Genomic DNA, 20,352 nt, shown 5'->3' on the forward strand with positions numbered 1-20,352 from the left:
CTACAGACTAGGGACCGAGTGGCTAGGCAGCAGTTCTGCAGAAAAGGACCTAGGGGTTACAGTGGATGAGAAGCTGCATATGAGTCAACAGTGTGCCCTTGTTGCCAAGTAGGCCAATGGCATTTTGGGCTGTATAAGTAGGGGCATTGCCAGCAGATCGAGGGACGTGATCGTTCCCCTCTATTCAACATTGGTGAGGCCTCATCTGGAGTACTGTGTCCAGTTTTGGGCCCCACGCTACAACAAGGATGTGGATAAATTGGAGAGAGTCCTGCGAAGGGCAACAAAAATGATTAGGGGTCTGGAACACATGACTTATGAGGAGAGGCTGAGGGAACTGGGATTGTTTAGTCTGCGGAAGAGAAGAATGAGGCGGGATTTGATAGTTGCTTTCAACTACCTGAAAGGGGGTTCCAAAGAGGATGATTCTAGACTATTCTCAGTGGTAGAAGAGGACAGGACAAGGAGTAATGGTCTCAAGTTGCAGAGGGGGAGCTTTAGGTTGGATATTAGGAAAAACTTTTTCACTAGGAGGGTGGTGAAACACTGAAATGCGTTACCTAGGGAGGTGGTGGAATCTCCTTCCTTAGAGGTTTTTAAGATCAGGCTTGACAAAGCCCTGGCCGGGATGCTTTAGTTGGGGATTGGCCCTGCTTTGAGCAGGGGGTTGGACTAGATGACCGCCTGCGGTCCCAACCAACCCTGAGATTCTATGATTAACTAAAGGACACCAGGGCCACCCTTCGTTCACTGGGCATGCATACACTGCAGCCTGCAAGAAAGCAGTTCTGGATGCCCCTGCTGCCTAGGCTTTGGCAGTCTCGTCAAGGATCTGCAAAAAGAAGGGACAAAGAGGCCAGTTTCAGCCGCCGTCGCCCTTCCTCCTACAGCTCTCCCACGCAGCCTGGCTCGGCAAAACACCCCGGGAGCCAGAAGTGCTCGTTTTGAGGGTGCGGTCGAGAGCAACGCCCCAGTCTCCTTCCAGGATCCACCCTGCTCTTTCCTCAACCATCTTCGTCCCTTCTGTTTGGCCTGGTCCCAAGTCACCTCAGACCGTTGGGTGCTGGACATAGTGTCTCATTGTTACACCCTTGCAATTTTTGGCTGCCCCTCCCTCCTTGGGACCCTTCTCATGACCAACTCCTTGTTCAAGAGAACTTCCTGCACCTGGGGGCAGTGGAGGAGGTCCCTTGGGACATGAAGGGAAAGGGGTTCTGTTCCTGCTACTTGCTAATCCCGAGCAAAAGGTGGGGCCTCAGATCCATTCTAGACCTGCAGTGCCTTAACAAGTCTCTCACAGAGTTGAAGTTTCACATCGTCTCTCTGGCCTCCATCATCCCCTCCCTGGATCTCAGGGGAAGCAGTGAGAGATAAAACGACATCTTTTAAAAAGTGGAAGTCAAATCCTAGTGAGGTAAATAGAAAGGAGCATAAACACTGCCAAATTAAATGTAAAAATGTAATAAGAAAAGCCAGAAAGTTTGAGGAACAGCTAGCCAAAAACTCAAAAGATAACAAAATGTTTTTTAAGTACATCAAAAGCAGGAAGCCTGGTAAACAACCAGCGGGGACCCTGGACTATCGAGATACTAAAGGAGCACTTAAAGATGGTAAAGTCATCACAGAGAAACTAAATGAATTCTTTGCTTCTGTCTTCATGGCTGAGGATGTTAGGGAGGTTCCCAAACCTGAGCCGTCTTTTGTAGGTGACAAATCTGAGGAATTGTCACAGATTGAAGTGTCACTAGAGGTGGTTTTGGAATTAATTGAGAAACTTAACAGTAACAAGTCACCAGTACCAGGTGGCATTCACCCAAGAGTTCTGAAAGAACTCAAAGGTGAACTTGCAGAACTATTAACCTGGTTTGTAACCTGTCCTTTAAATCAGCTACTGTACACAATGACTGGAAGATAGCGAATGTAACACCAATATTTAAGAAGGGCTCTAGAGGTGATCCTGGCAACTGCAGACCGGTAAGTCTAACTTCAGTACTGAGCAAATTAGTTGAAACAGTAGTAAAGAATAAAATTGTCAGACACACAGAAGAACATAAATTGTTGCGCAAAAGTCACCGTGGTTTCTGTAAAGGGAGATCATGTCTTACTAATCTGAGTTCTTTGAGGGAGTCCAACAAACGTGGACAAGGGCGATCCAGTGGATATAGTGTACTTAGATTTCCAGAAAGACTTTGACAGGGCAAGAAGAAACTGAAATGGTGTAGGGTTGGTGGCACCTGATATACCGGCGCATGAGCACAGCACTCAAGGAGGCGCCACTGTTGACCCTATGGATATCACTAAAAATCTCCAACTGCCATGCACATAGGCACATGCACACCTAGAATGGAATAGACCATGAGCAACACATCTCGAAGAACAGTTACAAAAGGTTGATAACCATTTTTTCCCCATGTAGGGCTCTGTAGACTAATCAAGATCCCCCCCCAACTTCTTTGTTTAGCTCAAGGAGCTCCATCTACTTATGAGAATCCTTTAATCATTCTCATGGCTCTTCTTTTAACCCTCTTCAATTTATCAACATCTGTCTTGAATTGTGGGCACCAGAACTGGACATGGTATTCCAGCAGCAGTCACACCAATGCCAAATAACAGAGGTAAAATAACCTCTCTACTCCTTCTCAAAATTCCCCTGTTTATGCATCCCAAGATTGCGTTAGTTCTTTTGGCCACAGTGTTATACTGGAATTTCATGTTTGGCTGATTATCCACCACAATCCCCGAATCTTTTCAGAGTCACTGCTTCCCTAGATAGACTTCCCCCCAATCCTGTAAGTATGGCCTACTTCCTTTGTTCCTGGATATATTAATTTACATTTAGATATATTAAAAGACACACCTGGTGCCCAGTTTACTAAATGATCCAGATCATCCGAAGTCAGTGACCTGTGCTCTTTATTATTTACCACTCCCCCAATTTTTGTGTAATCTGTCATCAGTGATTTTGTTTTCTTCCAGGTCATTGATAGAAATGTTAAATAGCATAGGGCCAAGAACCAAACCCTGCAGAACCCCACTGGAAACACTCAGTGATGATCCCCTGTATATTGTTAGCCAGTCTTTAATTCATTTAATGTGTGCCATGTTAATTTTATGTCGTCGTTTTTCATCAAAAGATCATGTGGTTCCAGGTCTACGTATATTTTGTCAACACTACTATATCAACCAAATTTGTAAACCCATCAAAAAAAGACAGTTTGACAGAAACTATTTTCCCTAAACCCATGTTGATTTGTATTAATTACATTACCCTCTTTTAGTTTATTATCAATCAGCTCCCATATCAGCTACTCTGTTATCTTGCCCAGGATCAATGTCAGGCTTACAGGTCTATAATTATCCATTTGCCCTTTTTAAAAATTGGCACGTTAGCTTTCTTCCAGTCTTCTGAACCTGTCCCATTGCTCCAAGACTTACTGAAAATAAACCTTAAAGATCCAGTGAGCTCCTCAGTCAGCTCTTTTAAAACTCTTGGATGCAAGTTATCTGGATCTGCTGTTTTTAAAATGGTCTAACTTTAATAACTTCTGTTTAACATCCTCCAGATATCCTAAAGGAATGGAAAGAGAGTTATCATATGAGACTATGTAGTGTGTTTTTCCCCCCAAATACAGTTGACTTATAGAATCCTTTGTTTTGTGCCTTTGACCAAGAATCATGAGTGTGGCAATTTTGCAAAAGTTTCCCACTTTTGCAAACAGTAGTTCAGTTCTTCTGGTGTTAACAAGATTGCAAGCCTTGAATTGGCCATAGGCTGCTGCTGCCTTTTTAATCACTTTGTCAAATAGATCTGCTCTGAACAAGATGAGATGACCCAGCTTAAAATGCTACAGGCCATGTCTACACTAGGCTTCGCAAAAGTGCTAACACGAGTGGAGCAGAGCCAGTGTGAGCAATTGTGAAATGTTAGTGGTGTAGATATGCATATGCATTAAAATAAAATACCCAAACAAGACACCCCTTTGCATATGTTTCACCCCTGGGGGCAGGATGAGAGAACAAACATATGACAGATGTTCGTCACATTGTTTAATGCAGTGCTGGAAGGTGCTCAGATCCTGTAGGGGTGAGCATGGTGTTTGAACCTATATAGAATAGAGGTAGAGAACGCTTTTGTTTTCAGCTTTCAGAGTGCTGCAGATTTTTGTACTGTGTGGACCTGTATTGCACAAGTTGTCAGGAGGATGCTGGAGATTTGGTAACTGGACAGAAGCCATTGAGGCTTTTGACAATTGAGGAGGTGCAGGAGGAGGTTTGGGATTGTGGGATAGGCACACTACTAACAGCGTATTTCTTCTGAAATGCTCATCCATTAAATAGTTAAGTGTGGAAAAATACGACAGTCACACCTCTGAGCTATTGTTTCAGCCTATCTGCAAATTCAAGAAGACATGACTCCAATATAAAAGGATGCAAACTTTGTTTTCTTTGTACGCAGAACTAGAAATGTACATTGTTCTAAATTAACGTTTAAATTCTGCAGCCCAATTCTGAGGCTGGGGTGGATTCTATGGTAAATTTGCAATCAGTTCATGGGGTTCTGATTATAGGCTTAAAATTCATAACCATATTTTTCATAATTCCATATTTCTCAGTAATATCATGCTAACTATGATTTATTGATGGTATCTAATCTGTCACATGGGATTTTTCCCCTGTTTTGAAACTGATTTGGTGTACGATTCTTACAGACAAGTCATTTAATCTCTGCCTCTATCCCATCTGTAAAATTCCTACCTTCTTCCCAGGGGAGGCTTCATTCATGTTTGTAACATGCTTTGAGATCCTTGCATGAAAGGAACTATAGAGATGCAAATCATCTCTTGTTTTTCATAAAGTCTAGTCCTAATTATAGCTCAGGGATGCCCTATCCTGCAGTTTTATACATGTTAAAATGTGTACTTGTATATGTAGTCAGTGCTCCTAGGGCAGCATATGAAGGGATAGCATCCTTCCCCCCTCAGGGACCTGTCAACTTAGTGATCTGTCTGTTCAACTAACAGCCTCAGTCTCCCAGGCTCATGGTGATGTTTCTCTCTCAGGTTTCTCTGCTGGAGTACCGCAAGCGAAAACAGGAAGCCAAGGAGGGAAGTGATTCAGTGCGATGCACAGTGACTCCTACCCGACAAGGCAGCAACAGCTCTGTGACTGACACAGATGCCAGCAATGTGCTGGGCTCAGTAGTCCGAGCCCCATCCTCCCCACAAAGTGGCTTCTCTCCCTCACATCCCCCCCTGCCTCACATAGAGGAGATCAGCCCACCAGACCTGAGGGTGGCTAGTTCCTTGACCTCACACTGCAAGTCCCAGGAGAACATCAGCAGTAGGTGGTGAGTGTTCACTCTTCTGACAAGGTTGTTGTTGCTTCATAGGAAGTTGGTCAGACTCTCTGCTTGGGGCTTTCCCAAGAAGATGTGTGTAAAGGCCTACAAATAGAATCCATCAGAAAGTCAGACAGCACTAGCAAGTGTCTGCTCACCCTGGATGGATCCTGAGTTAACCTTCATATGGAATGGCTCTAGATATATCTCCTGGCTTTAGAATGGGGCCACAGAACTGATTCTGGTTTGCTATATGAGTTGAATTCTACAATATAAACACAAGTGATCCCAGCAGCCTCTTGAGCCAGCCCGATTGTAGATTAGATGCCAAATATCCATGGTGGAAATTAAAAAACAATGTGAAGTGTCTTCACCAATTTTTCTTTTGTTGGGTTTATTCTCCAGACTCTAGGACCATGTGTTTGCCATGGGATTTGCACCTTAGCGTTCTACTGCAAGACCTTGACTCTCACAGTATGGGCTGCTGTGACATCTTAATGCTTGCTTTTATTGAAAAAGAAACGAAATAATACACCTCCCCATAACCTCCGAACAGAGACTTACACCTTTGGCATGATGGCACATGCGGGAGATGAGGGGCAGCACTTGGCACATCTCTAGTCTATGTCATGTGCAAATACCCTAGAGCATAGGTTCACAAACTGTGCTCCAGGAACCTATGGTGGTCCACATGGTGCTCGCCAGGGTTCTGTAGAGAGCTGGTGTCACATGATGATGGCCTCACTCTGCTAAATTGCATTAAAATTAGGGCTGTCAATCGATTAAAAAAATTAATCACAATTAGTCGCACTGTTAAACAATAATAGAATACCATTTATTTAAATATTTTTGGGTGTTTTCTAAATTTTCAAATATATTGATTTCAATTGCAACACAGAATACAAAGGGTACAGTAGCTCACTTTCTATTTATTTTTGATTACAAATATTTGCACTGTAAAAAACCAAAAGAAATAGTATTTTCAATTCACCTAATACAAGTACTGTAGTGCAGTCGCTTCATCATGAAAGTTGAATTTACAAATGTAGAATTATGTACAAAAAACCTGATGCAAAAGTTAAAAAATGTAAAACTTTAGAGCCTACAAGTCCACTTAGTCCTATTTCTTGTTCAGCCAATCGCTCAGACAAACAGGGTTGTTTACATTTGTAGGAGATAATGCTGCCCACTTCTTGTTCACAATGTCACCTGAAAGTGAGAACAGGCATTTGCATGGCACTGTTGTAGCTGGCATCACAAGATGTTTATATGCCAGATATGCTAAAGATTCCTATGTCCCTTCATACTTCAACCACCATTCCAGAGGACATGCATCCATGCTGATGACTGGTTCTGCTTGATAACGATCCAAAGCAGTGCAGACCGACGCATGTTCATTTTCATCATCTGAGTCAGATGCCACCAGCAGAAGGTTGGTTTTCTTTTTAGGTAGTTTCCACATGGGAGTGTTGCTCCTTTAAAACTTCTGAAAGCATGCGCCACACCTCATCCCTCTCAGATTTTGGAAGGCACTTCAGATTCTTAAACCTTGGGTCAAGTCTCTAATGTACCACAAGTACTCCTTTTCTTTTAGCTATCTTTAGAAATCTCACATTGGTACCTTCTTTGCGTTTTGTTAAATCATCAGTGAATGTGTTCTTAAAACGAACTGAGTCATCGTCCGAGACTGCTATAACATGAAATATGTGGCCGGATGCAGGTAAAACAGAGCTGGAGACATATAATTCTCCCCCAAGTAGTTCAGTCACAAATTTAATTAACACATTTTTATTAACGAGCATTATCAGCATGGAAGCATGTCCTCTGGAATGGTGGCCAAAGCTTGAAGGGGCATACGAATGTTTAGCATATCTGGCATGTAAATACCTTGCAATGCCGGCTACAACAGTGCCATTCAAATCCCTGTTCTCACTTTCAGGTGACATTGTAAATAAGAAGTGGGCAATATTATCTCCTGTAAATGTAAACAAACTGGTTTGTCTTAGCAATTGGCTGAACAAGAAGGAGGACTGAGTAGACTTGTAGACACTAAAGTTTTGCATTGTTTTATTTTTGAGTGCAGTTCTGTAACAAAAATCTATAAGAAGTTGCACTTTCACGATAGAGATTGCACTACAGTACTTGTATGAGGTGAACTGAAAAATATTTTTTCATTTTTACAGTGCAAATATTTGTAATAAAAATAATATAAAGTGAAGAGTGTACTATTTGATTCTGTGTTGTAATTGAAATAACTATATTTTAAAACGTAGAAAAACGTCCAAAAATATTTCATCAATTTCAATTGGTATTCTGTTTAACAGTGTGATTAATCCTGATTAATTTTTTTAATCGTGATTAATTATTTTGAGTTAATCGCACGAGTTAACTGCGATTAATCAACAACCCTAGTTAAAAGGCAAAAAGACATTCTTTTCATGATACTAATTCTGTGTGTAGGCAATTGCTGTAGTTGACATAGAAGGGAAAGGGAGGTGGGTCTGGGCAATACTGTGTAGGAAGTGGGGTCCACAAGAATTTCTATTAAGATTTGGCTCACAATGGAAATGCCTGAGAAGCCATATGCTGGAGTGAGTTTACTGCAATGACAACCGCACAGAAAGGCATGAAAGGAAAGAGTTCGTTCTTTCAAAAACCAGTGTGTGTTGCCCTGCTGTCTCAGTGATCCACACACAATGGAGATGTTGGGAGAAGCTGGGACTGGCTGAGCTGGCGTCCTGCACTTAAATGATTGCTCACTTTATAGCCTGTCTTGTAAAGGTTTAAAAGCAACCCCCCCAGCACACACACACACACACACATCTGTGCTATCCCCCGCTGTCTAGGATTGGGGCATGGCTGAATGCAACTGCCAGGCGTAGGGATGTGAGACCACCTCTCCACATGGCAGTCAGGCTCCAGTGTCCATCTTTACATTACCTGCTTCATTCAGCTGCTCTGGGTTTGGTTTCCACTATGGCCTCATGAGCAAGTATCATGGCATAAGGCTGGGGGCCACAGTGTCATGTGGTTACCAAGTGTGAAGTGTTATCGGTATCTGTTTAAAATTGGATTAACTGGTTTTGCTACCTTTCTTATCCTATTTCCTTCTTCTCTGGTTCTAGTGGATGTGGCTTGAGAGCGAACAGACCCATTTCACTTTCAAATGGTGTTACAGAAGGCTCATGCTAGAGTAAAGGTTATAAAACAATTTCATCCCGCCCCGTTTACACCTGTTCACAGTTCCCTTGTACATTTTCAGACATACTTGTTGGCATAACAGGGACAGGAGGAAGTGGGAACTAAAATTACTTGCTGTGATTTTTAGAGGTCTCCATAGTTTTGCTGCATTCTACAATATCTGCAAATAGCTTTCATTTAAAAAAAAATAAGTTTCTATCTCTTTCAGTTGCCAAGATACAGCCATCACAATGTAAACAGATGTGCTGCTGCCCTGTTAACCCAGCCTTGCAGAAAACTGTCTCCAGCCAAACAATAGCAGCAGAGAAGGTGTGAATTCACCCCCCTCACCCCATTCACCTCAGTGAGGAGTGAACTCTGCCCCTACCCCATTCACCTCACTGAGGTGTGAATTTCAGTGTCCATTTTGGGCCCTCAAAATGCTAATGTTGAGAACAAATTATATTTTCCTTTATTAAAAAAAAAAAGGAGAGAAAATAAATGCAAAAACCACTTAATACAACGTTGCGGTTGCACAGTTTAATTTTATGTTTCCTGTCTAAGCTCCTGCACAATGTTAATCCTGCTACACTGCACATCTGTGTTTTATGCTACATATTTACTGTAGAAAAAGCATTGACTTTCTCTCATCTATGCACAGTGCCTAGAGTAACGTGGCCCCTCACCGATCCGTGACTGGGGCACCCAGGCACTGCTATACTACATATTAAATAACAAGAATACACCTTTAGAAACTGCATGATCCACTGGACAGACTGTTACTCAGGAGACCTGGGTTCTGTTCCTAGCTCTGCCATTGTCCTGCAGTGTGACTTGAGGCAAGTCACTTATCTCTTAAAAAGAAAAGGAGTACGGAAGCTTATGCTCAAATAAATTGGTTAGTCTCTAAGGTGCCACAAGTACTCCTTTTCTTTTTGCGAATACAGACTAACACGGCTGCTACTCTGACTCTTATTTCTTGTTTTCCTCTTTGGGGCTGAGATTTTCACTGTGTGTTTGGACTGTGGGTAACACTATGTTGTACCAATTTTGTGTGGGCCTCTAAGTGCTAAAGTATTAAAAACAAAAAACAAATTGGACAAGGAAAACAGGAATGGAAAGTAGCATTTATAGGCACAATGGGTAAGTTATCACTGCTCCAGGAACCTTGCTTTTGCTGATTATATTTTAACAAAGCTACCTTAATGTTGTATTATTATAGTGTGTTGCATTAAACTGCTTTTTCAGTGCAAAAAAACCCTCATTTCCATACGGTGACTATATCTAGACTTATGTATCCTAGGATTTCCAAAATGCTGTTAAATTTAGATACTCTTTTGTGAGAGAGGAGGACCCACACTCACTTAGACCACAATGAAACATTAAATATCTCACAATCATTTGACAACAAAGAGGAGAGATCTCATTGCCCCAGTGCAGTACTTTAGAAAACACTTCACAGTAGTCCTATTTGGTAGACAGCAACTGACAGAGTAAAATCCACCAGAGTTTGTTGACATCACAAAAGCAGTGCAGTACCTTAATTCTCATAACTGTCTGGTGAACCCATTCTTCTACCACCCCTGCACCTCTGTATGGCAGGGACTTGCACTCCAGCCCTGACTTCATGCTAATCGTTCTAAGCAGAATATTTTAAGAGCTTAAAAACAAAGCCCTCTTGTAAGTGTATCAAGGGGCCCACAACCCGCACACCTTGGTCATTGTGCTCAAAGATGTGTAGTAACAGCCCTCAACTCTTATTGCTTCCTCTTTCAGGATGGTCCCCACATCTGTGGAGCGGCTTCGAGAGGGCCGTGGTATTCTCGAGAAGGTTCTGCGCAGTGGTGCAAAGATATCCCAGAGAGGAGAGCCCTCACCAACAGGTGACAGCACTGCTGAGAGAGATCCAGGTAAACAGATGAGCCTTTTGAAGGAGAGCTGCATTTCATACTTAGGTGGAACTGACTCTGTTCAGAATACAATTAGCTGCAGCCTTAGCTCTCAGGTAAGAGTGGCACCTCCATGTTTGACATCACCAGTATCCTATGGGAGCCTTTCCTTGAGCACATTTTCCTCCTGAATCAAACAAGACCCTTAAGTCTTCTTCCCTCACCCTTCAGGCCTAGAAAGCCTTGAAGTTGACTACAGCATTCGATATAAGTAGGGGCATTGCCAGCAGATCAAGGGACGTGATCGTTCCCCTCTATTTGACATTGGTGAAACCTCATCTGGAGTACTGTGTCCAGTTGTGGGCCCCACACTACAAGAAGGTTGTGGAAAAATTGGAAAGAGTCCAGCGAAGGGCAACAAAAATGATTAGGGGACTAGAACACATGACTTTTAAGGAGAGGCTGAGGGAACTGGGATTGTTTAGTCTGCGGAAGAGAAGAATGAGGGAGATTTGATAGCTGCTTTCAACTACCTGAAAGGGAGTTCCAAAGAGGATGGATCTAGGCTGTTCTCAGTGGTAGCAGATGACAGAGCAAGGAGTAATGGTCTCAAGTTGCAGTGGGGGAGATTTAGGTTGGATATTAGGAAAAACTTTTTCACTAGGAGGGTGGTGAAACACTGGAATGGGTTCCTTACGGAGGTGGTGGAATCTCCTTCCTTAGAGGTTTTTAAGGTGAGGCTTGACAAAGCCCTGGCTAGTGTGATTTAGTTGGGGGTTGGTCCTGCTTTGAGGTCCCTTCCAACCCTGAGATTCTATGATCCCACAACTATACCACAGATTTGCTCTTTGACTTTGGACAAACCACCCTTAGCCTCAGTTTTCCTGTTCCTGTACAATGGGAATAATACTGGCATCAGGAAGCTGGTGGAGTTAATTAGCTGTACAGTTCTCTGAAGATATCAAGCACCAAATTTCCTCACAAAAAGTAAGCTGAGAATTATAGACACTTTAAACTCAGGAAACAGGTAGTTAAGGTTCCAATCATAGTCTTAATTCTGCCCCTTTATTCCCTGCCACCTACCAAGTGAAGATCCTGGTCAGTCGTGAAATTCACCTGAGCTCTTGCTTATATCATGTTGAAGAATTTGACCTTCAGTTACAGCCATCCTTCCCATCTCTGGGTATAGGGGAGCCCTCACTGTGTGTCAGGGTTCTGGGGTTTGAGGGAATTCAGGAGAGGGGTCCCTGAATGCTCTCACCCTCTGCTTACTAAGACTCTGGGTCGATCTACAAGTATAACAAATGACCCTAAGATGTCAGGGTCAACTGAACTGAACAGAGCTCCTTCAAAACCACCTTAGTGGTGTACCTACCATCATCAGACAAAGGCCTGAGATCAACAAACTCAGGCTATATCAGAGCATCAGGGAAAGCAAGTACCAGGAGCACTGCGATGTTATGGTTGAAATCCTGGCCCAATTGAAGTCAAAGGGAGTTTTGTCATTGACTGACTTCAAAGGGGCTGGGATTTTACCACAAAAGAGACAGTGATCTTGTGGTTAAGGAACTGGACTTGAACTCAAAAGGTCTGGATTTAATTCCTGGTTCTTGGAACTGGCTCCTAGTGTGACCATGAGCAAGTCACTTAATCTCTGTGTCTCAGTTCCCCATCTGTAAAATGGAACCTTTAACCTTTCTATTTAGATTTTAGACTTTTTGGGGGCAGAGATTATCTTTTACAATGACCAGCACAATAGGATTCTGATCTCACTTGAGACCTAGAACAAATCGTTGTGGACATTATTAAGCAACTTAAAATACTGGAGAGAGAGCAAGCTTTGCCCCCAGTTGCTTATATGTAGAAGCTCACAGGAGAGGCACTCCAACGGATCTCTCTGTCTATTGGTAACTTGTAGAAGGGGCTGAGTATCTCAGGTAGCCAGGACCCAAGTCGTGGGGATTTATAGATCAAATCAACACCTAGATTGCACCTAGAGGTAAGCTGGGAATCAGTGCAGACTCTAGAGAACAAGCATTATGTTTCCTCCAGCTAATGCTAGTTAGCAGGCTTCTGCATTCTGCACTAGCTGAAATTTTGAAGTGGTTGTCTTCTGCCCCCACACAGCTGGAGGAAGTGTCTCCACCTCCCCTTACTGAAGAGCCATGTTCAGTCAGCATCATTGTGCTAGTTCTTGTTTTACAGCAAGTTTTTTGAGTTACAAATGGACAAGGGTTTTCAAACAGCTAAATACTCACTATACAAGAAGTGTCCCTAGGGGTGCTCAGCTTCAGGATGTGTATGTGCCTGGGCATTTTTGAACAGGAACTTTCTTCAACACTGTCCTTAGGTCCACAGCGGTGCCCTACACACCCTCATGCTCTGGTGTGAGGGTATATGGGGGTTGGGCCCGGTGCCACTCCAGTTCCTTCTCAACCTCCTGCAGCTTGAGAGGGAGTGTTGCAGTGTCCATGATAGATAACCATGTGGTTTTCTGCTTTATTTTCTTTATTTTTATGCTTCTTTCTTAGTAATTTTTTAATATTTAATTTTTCTGTTTAACACAGTTTTGTGGTTTGGGGGGTTTACTCCCTTCTTTCCTTTGCCCAATCTGGGCTTCTGGGTTTGGCCTCAGTCCACTACTTCAACTAATAGGTTATGCCCAAAACCCCTGCCGGACCTGCCACAGGTCTCTTTCCCACAATGACAGAGATTGAATCTGCCTCTGCTGATTTGAAGAGACTCACGTTCCCTCCAAATACGTGGTCTGCTCAAGTTTTAAAAGCAGATTTCAAAAAACTTGAGGAACAGCTGAAAGTGTTGATGGAGCATTCAAGTCACCCCCTTGAACATCAGCTTTGGCTGCTCAAAGAGCTCCAGTGACTGTCTCTGCTGCAGTAAGTAGAAACCCTGGGGCCCTTCAGAACCATCCAGACCTTTTTAAAAAAATTTTCTCCAGAATGAGAATCTAAAAGAACCATATAATCATAGGACTGGAAGGGACCTTAAGAGGGCATCTAGTCCAGTCCCTGCACTCATGGCAGGACTAAGTATTATCTAGACCAGAGGTGGGCAAAATACGGCCTGTGGCCACATCCGGCCCCTGGGACAGTCCTTCCCAGCCCTTGAGCTCCCAGCCGGGGAGGCTAGCCCCCGGCCCCTCCCCTGCTGTCCTCCCCCCTCCTCTGCAGCCTCAGCTCGCCGTGCCACCAGCGCTCTAGGTGGCATAGCTGCAAGCTCCCGCCAGGTAGCACGGCAGAGCGGCTGGCTCTGGCCAGGCGGCACGGCTGCCAGACATGCTGCTCTGAGCGGCATGGTAAGAGGAGCAGGGGGGGTTGGATAAGGGGCACGGGGTCCCGGAGGGCAGTCAGGGGACAGGGATCAGGGGTGGTTGGATGGGCGGGATAGGTGGGAGTCCCAGGGGCCTGTCAGGGGGCTGGGGTGTGGATAGGGGGCGGGGAAGTCAGGGGACAGGGAGCGGGGGGAGGGGGTTGGATGGGGGCGGTTAGGGACGGGAGCTTCCGGGAGGGGGTGGTCAGGAGACAAGGAGCAAGGGAGGTTGGATGTGGGGAGATTCTAAAGGGGGTAGTCAGGAGGTGGGAAGTGGGAGGGGGCGGGAGCCAGGCTGTTTGGGGAGGCACAGCCTTCCCTACCCGGCCCTCCATACGGGTTTGGAACCCCAATGTGGCCCTCAGGCCAAAAAGTTTGCCCACCCCTGATCTAGACCATCCCTGACAGGTGTTCGTTTAACCTCTTAAAAATCTCCAGCAATGGAGAGTCCCTAGACAATTTGCTCCAGTGTTTAATCACCTTGACAGTTAGGAAGTTTTCCCTAATGTTCAGCCTAAACTGCCCTTACTGCAGTTTAAGCCTATTGTTTCTTGTCCTAGCCTAAGAGGTTAAAGAAAACAGTGTTTCTCCCTCCTCCTTGTAACAACCTTCTATGTACTTGAAAAATGTTATCACCCCCCTCACTCTTCTCTTCTCCAGACTAAACAAACCCAATTTTTTTAATCTTCCCTCATAAGTCATGTTTTCGAGACCTTTAATCAGTTTCGTTGCTCTTCTCTGGACTTTCTCCAATTTGTCCTTGTCTTTCCTGAAATGTGCTTCCCAGAGCTGGACACAATATTCCAGTTGAGGCCTAATCTTGCGTCTTGCTTACAATACTCCTGCTAATACATCCCAGAATGATGTTTGCTTTTTTTTGCAACAGTGTTACACCATTGACTCATATTTATCTTGTGATCCACTATGACCCCCAGATCCTTTTCCACAGTACTCCTTCCTTGAAAGTCATTTCCCATTTTGGATGTGTGCAACAAATTGTTCCTTCCCAAGTGGGAGTACTTTGCTGAATTCCATCCTATTTACTTCAGACCATTTTTCCAGTTTGTCTAATCATTTTCAATTTTAATCTTATCCTCCAAAGCACTTCCAACCCCTCCCAGCTTGGTATCATCTGCAAACCTTATGAGTGTACTCTGTCATTATCTAAAACATTGATGAAGATATTGAACAGAACATGGGGAAGTCAACCTCTTGGTCTGTGTCTTGTATCCCAGCACTGGTACTGCTGTGGCTTCCACCTTCTCCAATATTCAGAACCTGACACCAGTTCAAAATGCCATGCCATGTACCAAGAAGTCATCTGTTAAACAACATGGAGTGGCATTGCTGTTAGCACCAGACTCAGTACATTTGAAGCATAAAAACTCTTCTAAAATGAAACCAAAATCATCATTGGTACAGTCTTCTGCAGCCAGTCAAGGAAAACGCCCAGACCATGCTTCGGTACTGTCTCCAGTACCCCTACGTGTACTGACTCCTGAGGTTTACTATCCAGAGTCCCTCGTGCTGTCCAGGTGCCTTTCACAGAAGGACCTTCAGATTCTGAGTCTCCATTGCTGAGAGGTACTGAGACACATTCCCCACTGGTACCGACTTACCTCCCAGAGTCAACTAAGAGGCATTTTCAGCCAGTACCAACATATCCTCCTGTGGAACTATCTCATCAGCCAGCGAAGTCTCTGCTTCCATACCAGTGCAGTTACCAGACCCACTCCAGCCCCTAGTACCAGCATAGTCTCTGATAGCAGCACCATTTGTCCCTCAAGTGGACACAGGAGATGACACTGCGTCTGATTCCGAGAAGTCTGTACAGGGCTCCTCCCATTCCAGCTTCCCATTCCAGCTTCCCTCCTTTGAGGTGCACCCCAAGGAAGAAATTCCCAGTAATCTTGGGGTCCTGCCTTTTCTCTTATGCCCCACCACAATGGGCTTATTAGAACCCATGGGCCTCTTATGGCAAGGAGTTCTACACAGTTCCGTCTCATAAGAGGGCATGTCAAGAGCAGCAATCACCGACCCTGGTTCCTGCTCGACCGGAGGACTTATAGAGGATCAAAAGCCAGGTGGGGAAGAAGAAAAAACATCTTCCCATAAATCCTCCTTGCCATACAAGGCTGTTATGCCTCCCCCACTAATGGTTTCAAGGCCTTCTGAAACAGATCGCAGAGGCCTTGCAAATCCCATTGGAAGACCTACAGGAACCCAACATTCCCTGCTCCATATGCCTCCTCAGGGCAAAATTGCCTTGCCCATCAATGATGCTCTGCTGTCTCCAGCCCCTAAGGTGTGAGGTAAATTCCAGCTACTCCGGGAAGAATTAGTAGGGGAAGCAGAAGTGGATGGGAATCTGGGAGGCAGTGACCATGAGTTGGTTGAGTTCAGGATCCTGACACAGGGAAGAAAGGTAAGCTGCAGGATACGGACCCTGGACTTCAGGAAAGCAGACTTCAACTCCCTCAGGGAACGGATGGGTAGGATCCCCTGGGGGACTAACATGAAGGGGAAAGGAGTCCAGGAGAGCTGGCTGTATTTCAAGGAATCCCTGTTGAGGTTACAGGGACAAACCATCCCGATGTGTCGAAAGAATAGTAAATATGGCAGGCGACCAGCTTGGCTTAACGGTGAAATCCTAGCGGATCTTAAGCATAAAAAAGAAGCTTACAAGAAGTGGAAGGTTGGACATATGACCAGGGAAGAGTATAAAAATATTGCTCGGGCATGTAGGAATGAAATTAGGAGGGCGAAATTGCACCTGGAGCTGCAGCTAGCGAGAGATGTTAAGAGTAACAAGAAGGGTTTCTTCAGGTATGTTGGCAACAAGAAGAAAGCCAAGGAAAGTGTGGGCCCCTTAATGAATGAGGGAGGCAACCTAGTGACGGAGGATGTGGAAAAAGCTAATGTACTCAATGATTTTTTTGCCTCTGTCTTCACGAACAAGGTCAGCTCCCAGACTGCTGTGCTGGGCATCACAACATGGGGAATAGATGGCCAGCCCTCTGTGGAGAAAGAGGTGGTTAGGGACTATTTAGAAAAACTGGACGTGCACAAGTCCATGGGGCCAGATGAGTTGCATCCAAGAGTGCTAAAGGAACTGGCGGCTGTGATTGCAGAGCCATTGGCCATTATCTTTGAAAACTCGTGGCGAACGGGGGAAGTCCCGGATGACTGGAAAAAGGCTAATGTAGTGCCAATCTTTAAAAAAGGGAAGGAGGATCCTGGGAACTACAGGCCAGTCAGCCTCACTTCAGTCCCCGGAAAAATCATGGAGCAGGTCCTCAAAGAATCAATCCTGAAGCACTTACATGAGAGGAAAGTGATCAGGAACAGTCAGCATGGATTCACCAAGGGAAGGTCATGCCTGACTAATCTAATCGCCTTCTATGATGAGATTACTGGTTCTGTGGATGAAGGGAAAGCAGTGGATGTATTGTATCTTGACTTTAGCAAAGCTTTTGACACGGTCTCCCACAGTATTCTTGTCAGCAAGTTAAGGAAGTATGGGCTGGATGAATGCACCATAAGGTGGGTAGAAAGTTGGCTAGATTGTCGGGCTCAATGGGTAGTGATCAATGGCTCCATGTCTAGTTGGCAGCCGGTGTCAAGTGGAGTGCCCCAAGGGTCGGTCCTGGGGCCGGTTTTGTTCAATATCTTCATAAATGATCTGGAGGATGGTCTGGATTGTACTCTCAGCAAATTTGCGGATGATACTAAACTGGGAGGAGTGGTAGATACGCTGGAGGGCAGGGATAGGATACAGAGGGACCTAGACAAATTGGAGGATAGGGCCAAAAGAAATCTGATGAGGTTCAATAAGGATAAGTGCAGCGTCCTGCACTTAGGACGGAAGAACCCAATGCACAGCTACAGACTAGGGACCGAATGGCTAGGCAGCAGTTCTGCGGAAAAGGACCTAGGGGTGACAGTGGACAAGAAGCTGGATATGAGCCAGCAGTGTGCCCTTGTTGCCAAGAAGGCCAATGGCATTTTGGGATGTATAAGTAGGGGCATAGCGAGCAGATCGAGGGACGTGATCGTTCCCCTCTATTCGACATTGGTGAGGCCTCATCTGGAGTACTGTGTCCAGTTTTGGGCCCCACACTACAAGAAGGATGTGGATAAATTGGAGAGAGTCCAGTGGAGGGCAACAAAAATGATTAGGGGTCTGGAACACATGAGTTATGAGGAGAGGCTGGGGGAACTGGGATTGTTTAGTCTGCAGAAGAGAAGAATGAGGGGGGATGTGATAGCTGCTTTCAACTACCTGAGAGGTGGTTCCAGAGAGGATGGTTCTAGACTATTCTCAGTGATGGAAGAGGACAGGACAAGGAGTAATGGTCTCAAGTTGCAGTGGGGGAGGTTCAGGTTGGATATTAGGAAAAACTTTTTCACTAGGAGGGTGGTGAAATACTGGAATGCTTTGCCTAGGGAGGTGGTGGAATCTCCTTCCTTAGACGTTTTTAAGGTCAGGCTTGACAAAGCCCTGGCTGGGATGATTTAATTGGGTATGGGTCCTGCTTTTGAGCAGGGGGTTGGACTAGATGACCTCCTGAGGTCCCTTCCAACCCTGATATTCTATGATTCTATGATACTCTACCACCTACTTGTAAATGTACTGATTAAAAAATGCAGTATTCCACCCAAAGGCTCAGGGTATTTTTTTTCTCCCACCCTAAACCTAACTCCCTGGTTGTGAAGGCCACTGACGAATGAAACCAACGTCAGTCCTGCTCAGCGCCATCCGAGAGGGAGCTAAAATGGCTAGATCTTGGCCACGAAAGCTGCTCCTCAGCCTCTTTGTGGTTCAAAGTAGCCATTTACCAGGCCCTGATGGCAAAACATGATTTTACAAATTGAGTTTTTGTCTTTTGCGCACCTGCCACGGGACCAGAGGGAACAATTTCACCCACCGATAATAGAACCCCAGACAATCTCCAGAGCTTCTCTCCTGATCTTGCTCAATGCTGCCAATACAGTTGCATGTTCTGTATCTGTGACAGTGGTCATGCATCAAACATCTCAGTTCCAGTTTTCTCCAGGAGGTACAAAACACTGCTGAGGGACCGTACCTTCAAAGGACCCAAGCTGTTGAGAGAGGCCACAGACAGGTCCCTTCGTTCACTAAAAGGCTCCTGTGCGACACTGTGATCTCTGGGCATCTATATGACTGCGACAAAGAGAAAATATAAGCTCAGAGGCAGCTCAACAATCTTGCCCAGTCCACTATTAACCCATGAAGCCAGCTGAACCCCCACCTCCCCCCCAGGCAGAAGCATATATTCACCAAGAAGGGGCCATCCTTCATAGTCAATGACATCTTAGAAGCAACCATTTTGACCTGTTGGTTGAAGGTCAAGCACTATCTCCTATTCCGGATCCTACAATGCATCTTTCTCCATCCACCCTTATGGAGATTCTCTCAACCACTTTCTGTCCTTCTGGGAACTCATCACCTCAGACAGATGGATCCTGGAGGTGAGTTCTTCAGGCTGTTCCGTCCAGTTCAGCTCATCCTGCATGCCCTCCCTCTCTGTCCATCTTCAGGGACCCTTCACATGAGTTTCTTGAGGCAGGAGGTACAGTCCTGCCTAGTCAAACCTGTTCCACTGGTCTTCATCAGGAAATTATCCTATTCCCAGTACTTCCTCATCCCCAAGGAAAATGTGGGGTGAAGACCAGTTCTGGATCTCCGGACTTTAAACGTCTTTATCTGCTCTCAACAGTTCAGAATGGTCACTCTAGCAGCACTGCTTCCCTCTATGGATCCAGCAGATGGGTTGGTTTGTCTCCCTTGCCTTTAGGATGCTTATTTTCATATAGCCGGACACACCTTGTACAAACGTTTCCTACATTTTGTTGTTGGCAGGGACCGCTGACAATACCATGTCCTGCCCTTTGGCCTCTCCACTGTCCCAAGGTCTTTATCAAAGTCCTCTTGGCCATCACAGCCTATCTCTGCCAGATGGGAATAATCATCTTTGCTTACCTGGATGATTGGCTCCTAAAGGGTCACTCGTTTCTTGAAGTACAAACAGCAGCCAACAAGGGCCCTATCCCTGTTCCATTTCCTGGACCTTTGCCTTGGCATGGAAAAGTCTACACTCACGCACAAAAAACATAGACTTTGTTGGGGCCACACCAGATTCCTCTACCACCACCAGAGCATGCTTGCTAACAGACAGGTTTTCCACAAAGTCCAGCCCCATTTCAACAGTACAGCAGAGCCTGCAAACCACAGAAATGGCTTGCCTGCAACTCCTGGGTTGTATGGCAGCCTGTATGTTTGTGACACCCTTAGCAAGGGTACGCTTTCTGTGTCTTCAGGTCTGGCTGAGAACTATCTACACTTCCAACAGTACAGTCTATCCAAGTGGGTGTCCATACCTCAGAGAGTTATCAATTTTCTCAGTTGGTGGAAAGGTCCCCAAAAGGTATGGGTGGGAGTTCCATTTTATCAGCCCCTTCCCACAAGGATCATCTCTACATATGCCTCCCTGCTAGACTGGGGCATGCACTTCCAAGGCTTCACAGTGTAGGTCAAATGGGCCCCACAGGAGGCAATCCTCCATATCAGCATCCTGGAACTCAGGATAGTGT

The 20,352-nt window shown here is 45.1% G+C and overlaps 1 protein-coding gene across 2 annotated transcripts in view; it reads left to right on the forward strand.

The window, feature by feature from the left end:
* Nucleotides 1–20,352, forward strand: part of SETD5 (SET domain containing 5) — a 173,355-nt gene that overhangs the window by 134,908 nt on the left and 18,095 nt on the right. For both annotated transcript variants that reach the window (XM_084634172.1, XM_084634171.1), the window contains 2 exons: nucleotides 5,061–5,347; nucleotides 10,295–10,428. In XM_084634172.1, coding sequence (XP_084490298.1) covers nucleotides 5,061–5,347; nucleotides 10,295–10,428 — 421 coding nt within the window. The remainder of the gene's footprint in view (nucleotides 1–5,060; nucleotides 5,348–10,294; nucleotides 10,429–20,352) is intronic.

The sequence above is a fragment of the Lepidochelys olivacea genome (assembly GCF_965140295.1).
Source record: "Lepidochelys olivacea isolate rLepOli2 genome assembly, chromosome: 7".
NCBI classification, from domain to species: domain Eukaryota; kingdom Metazoa; phylum Chordata; order Testudines; family Cheloniidae; genus Lepidochelys; species Lepidochelys olivacea.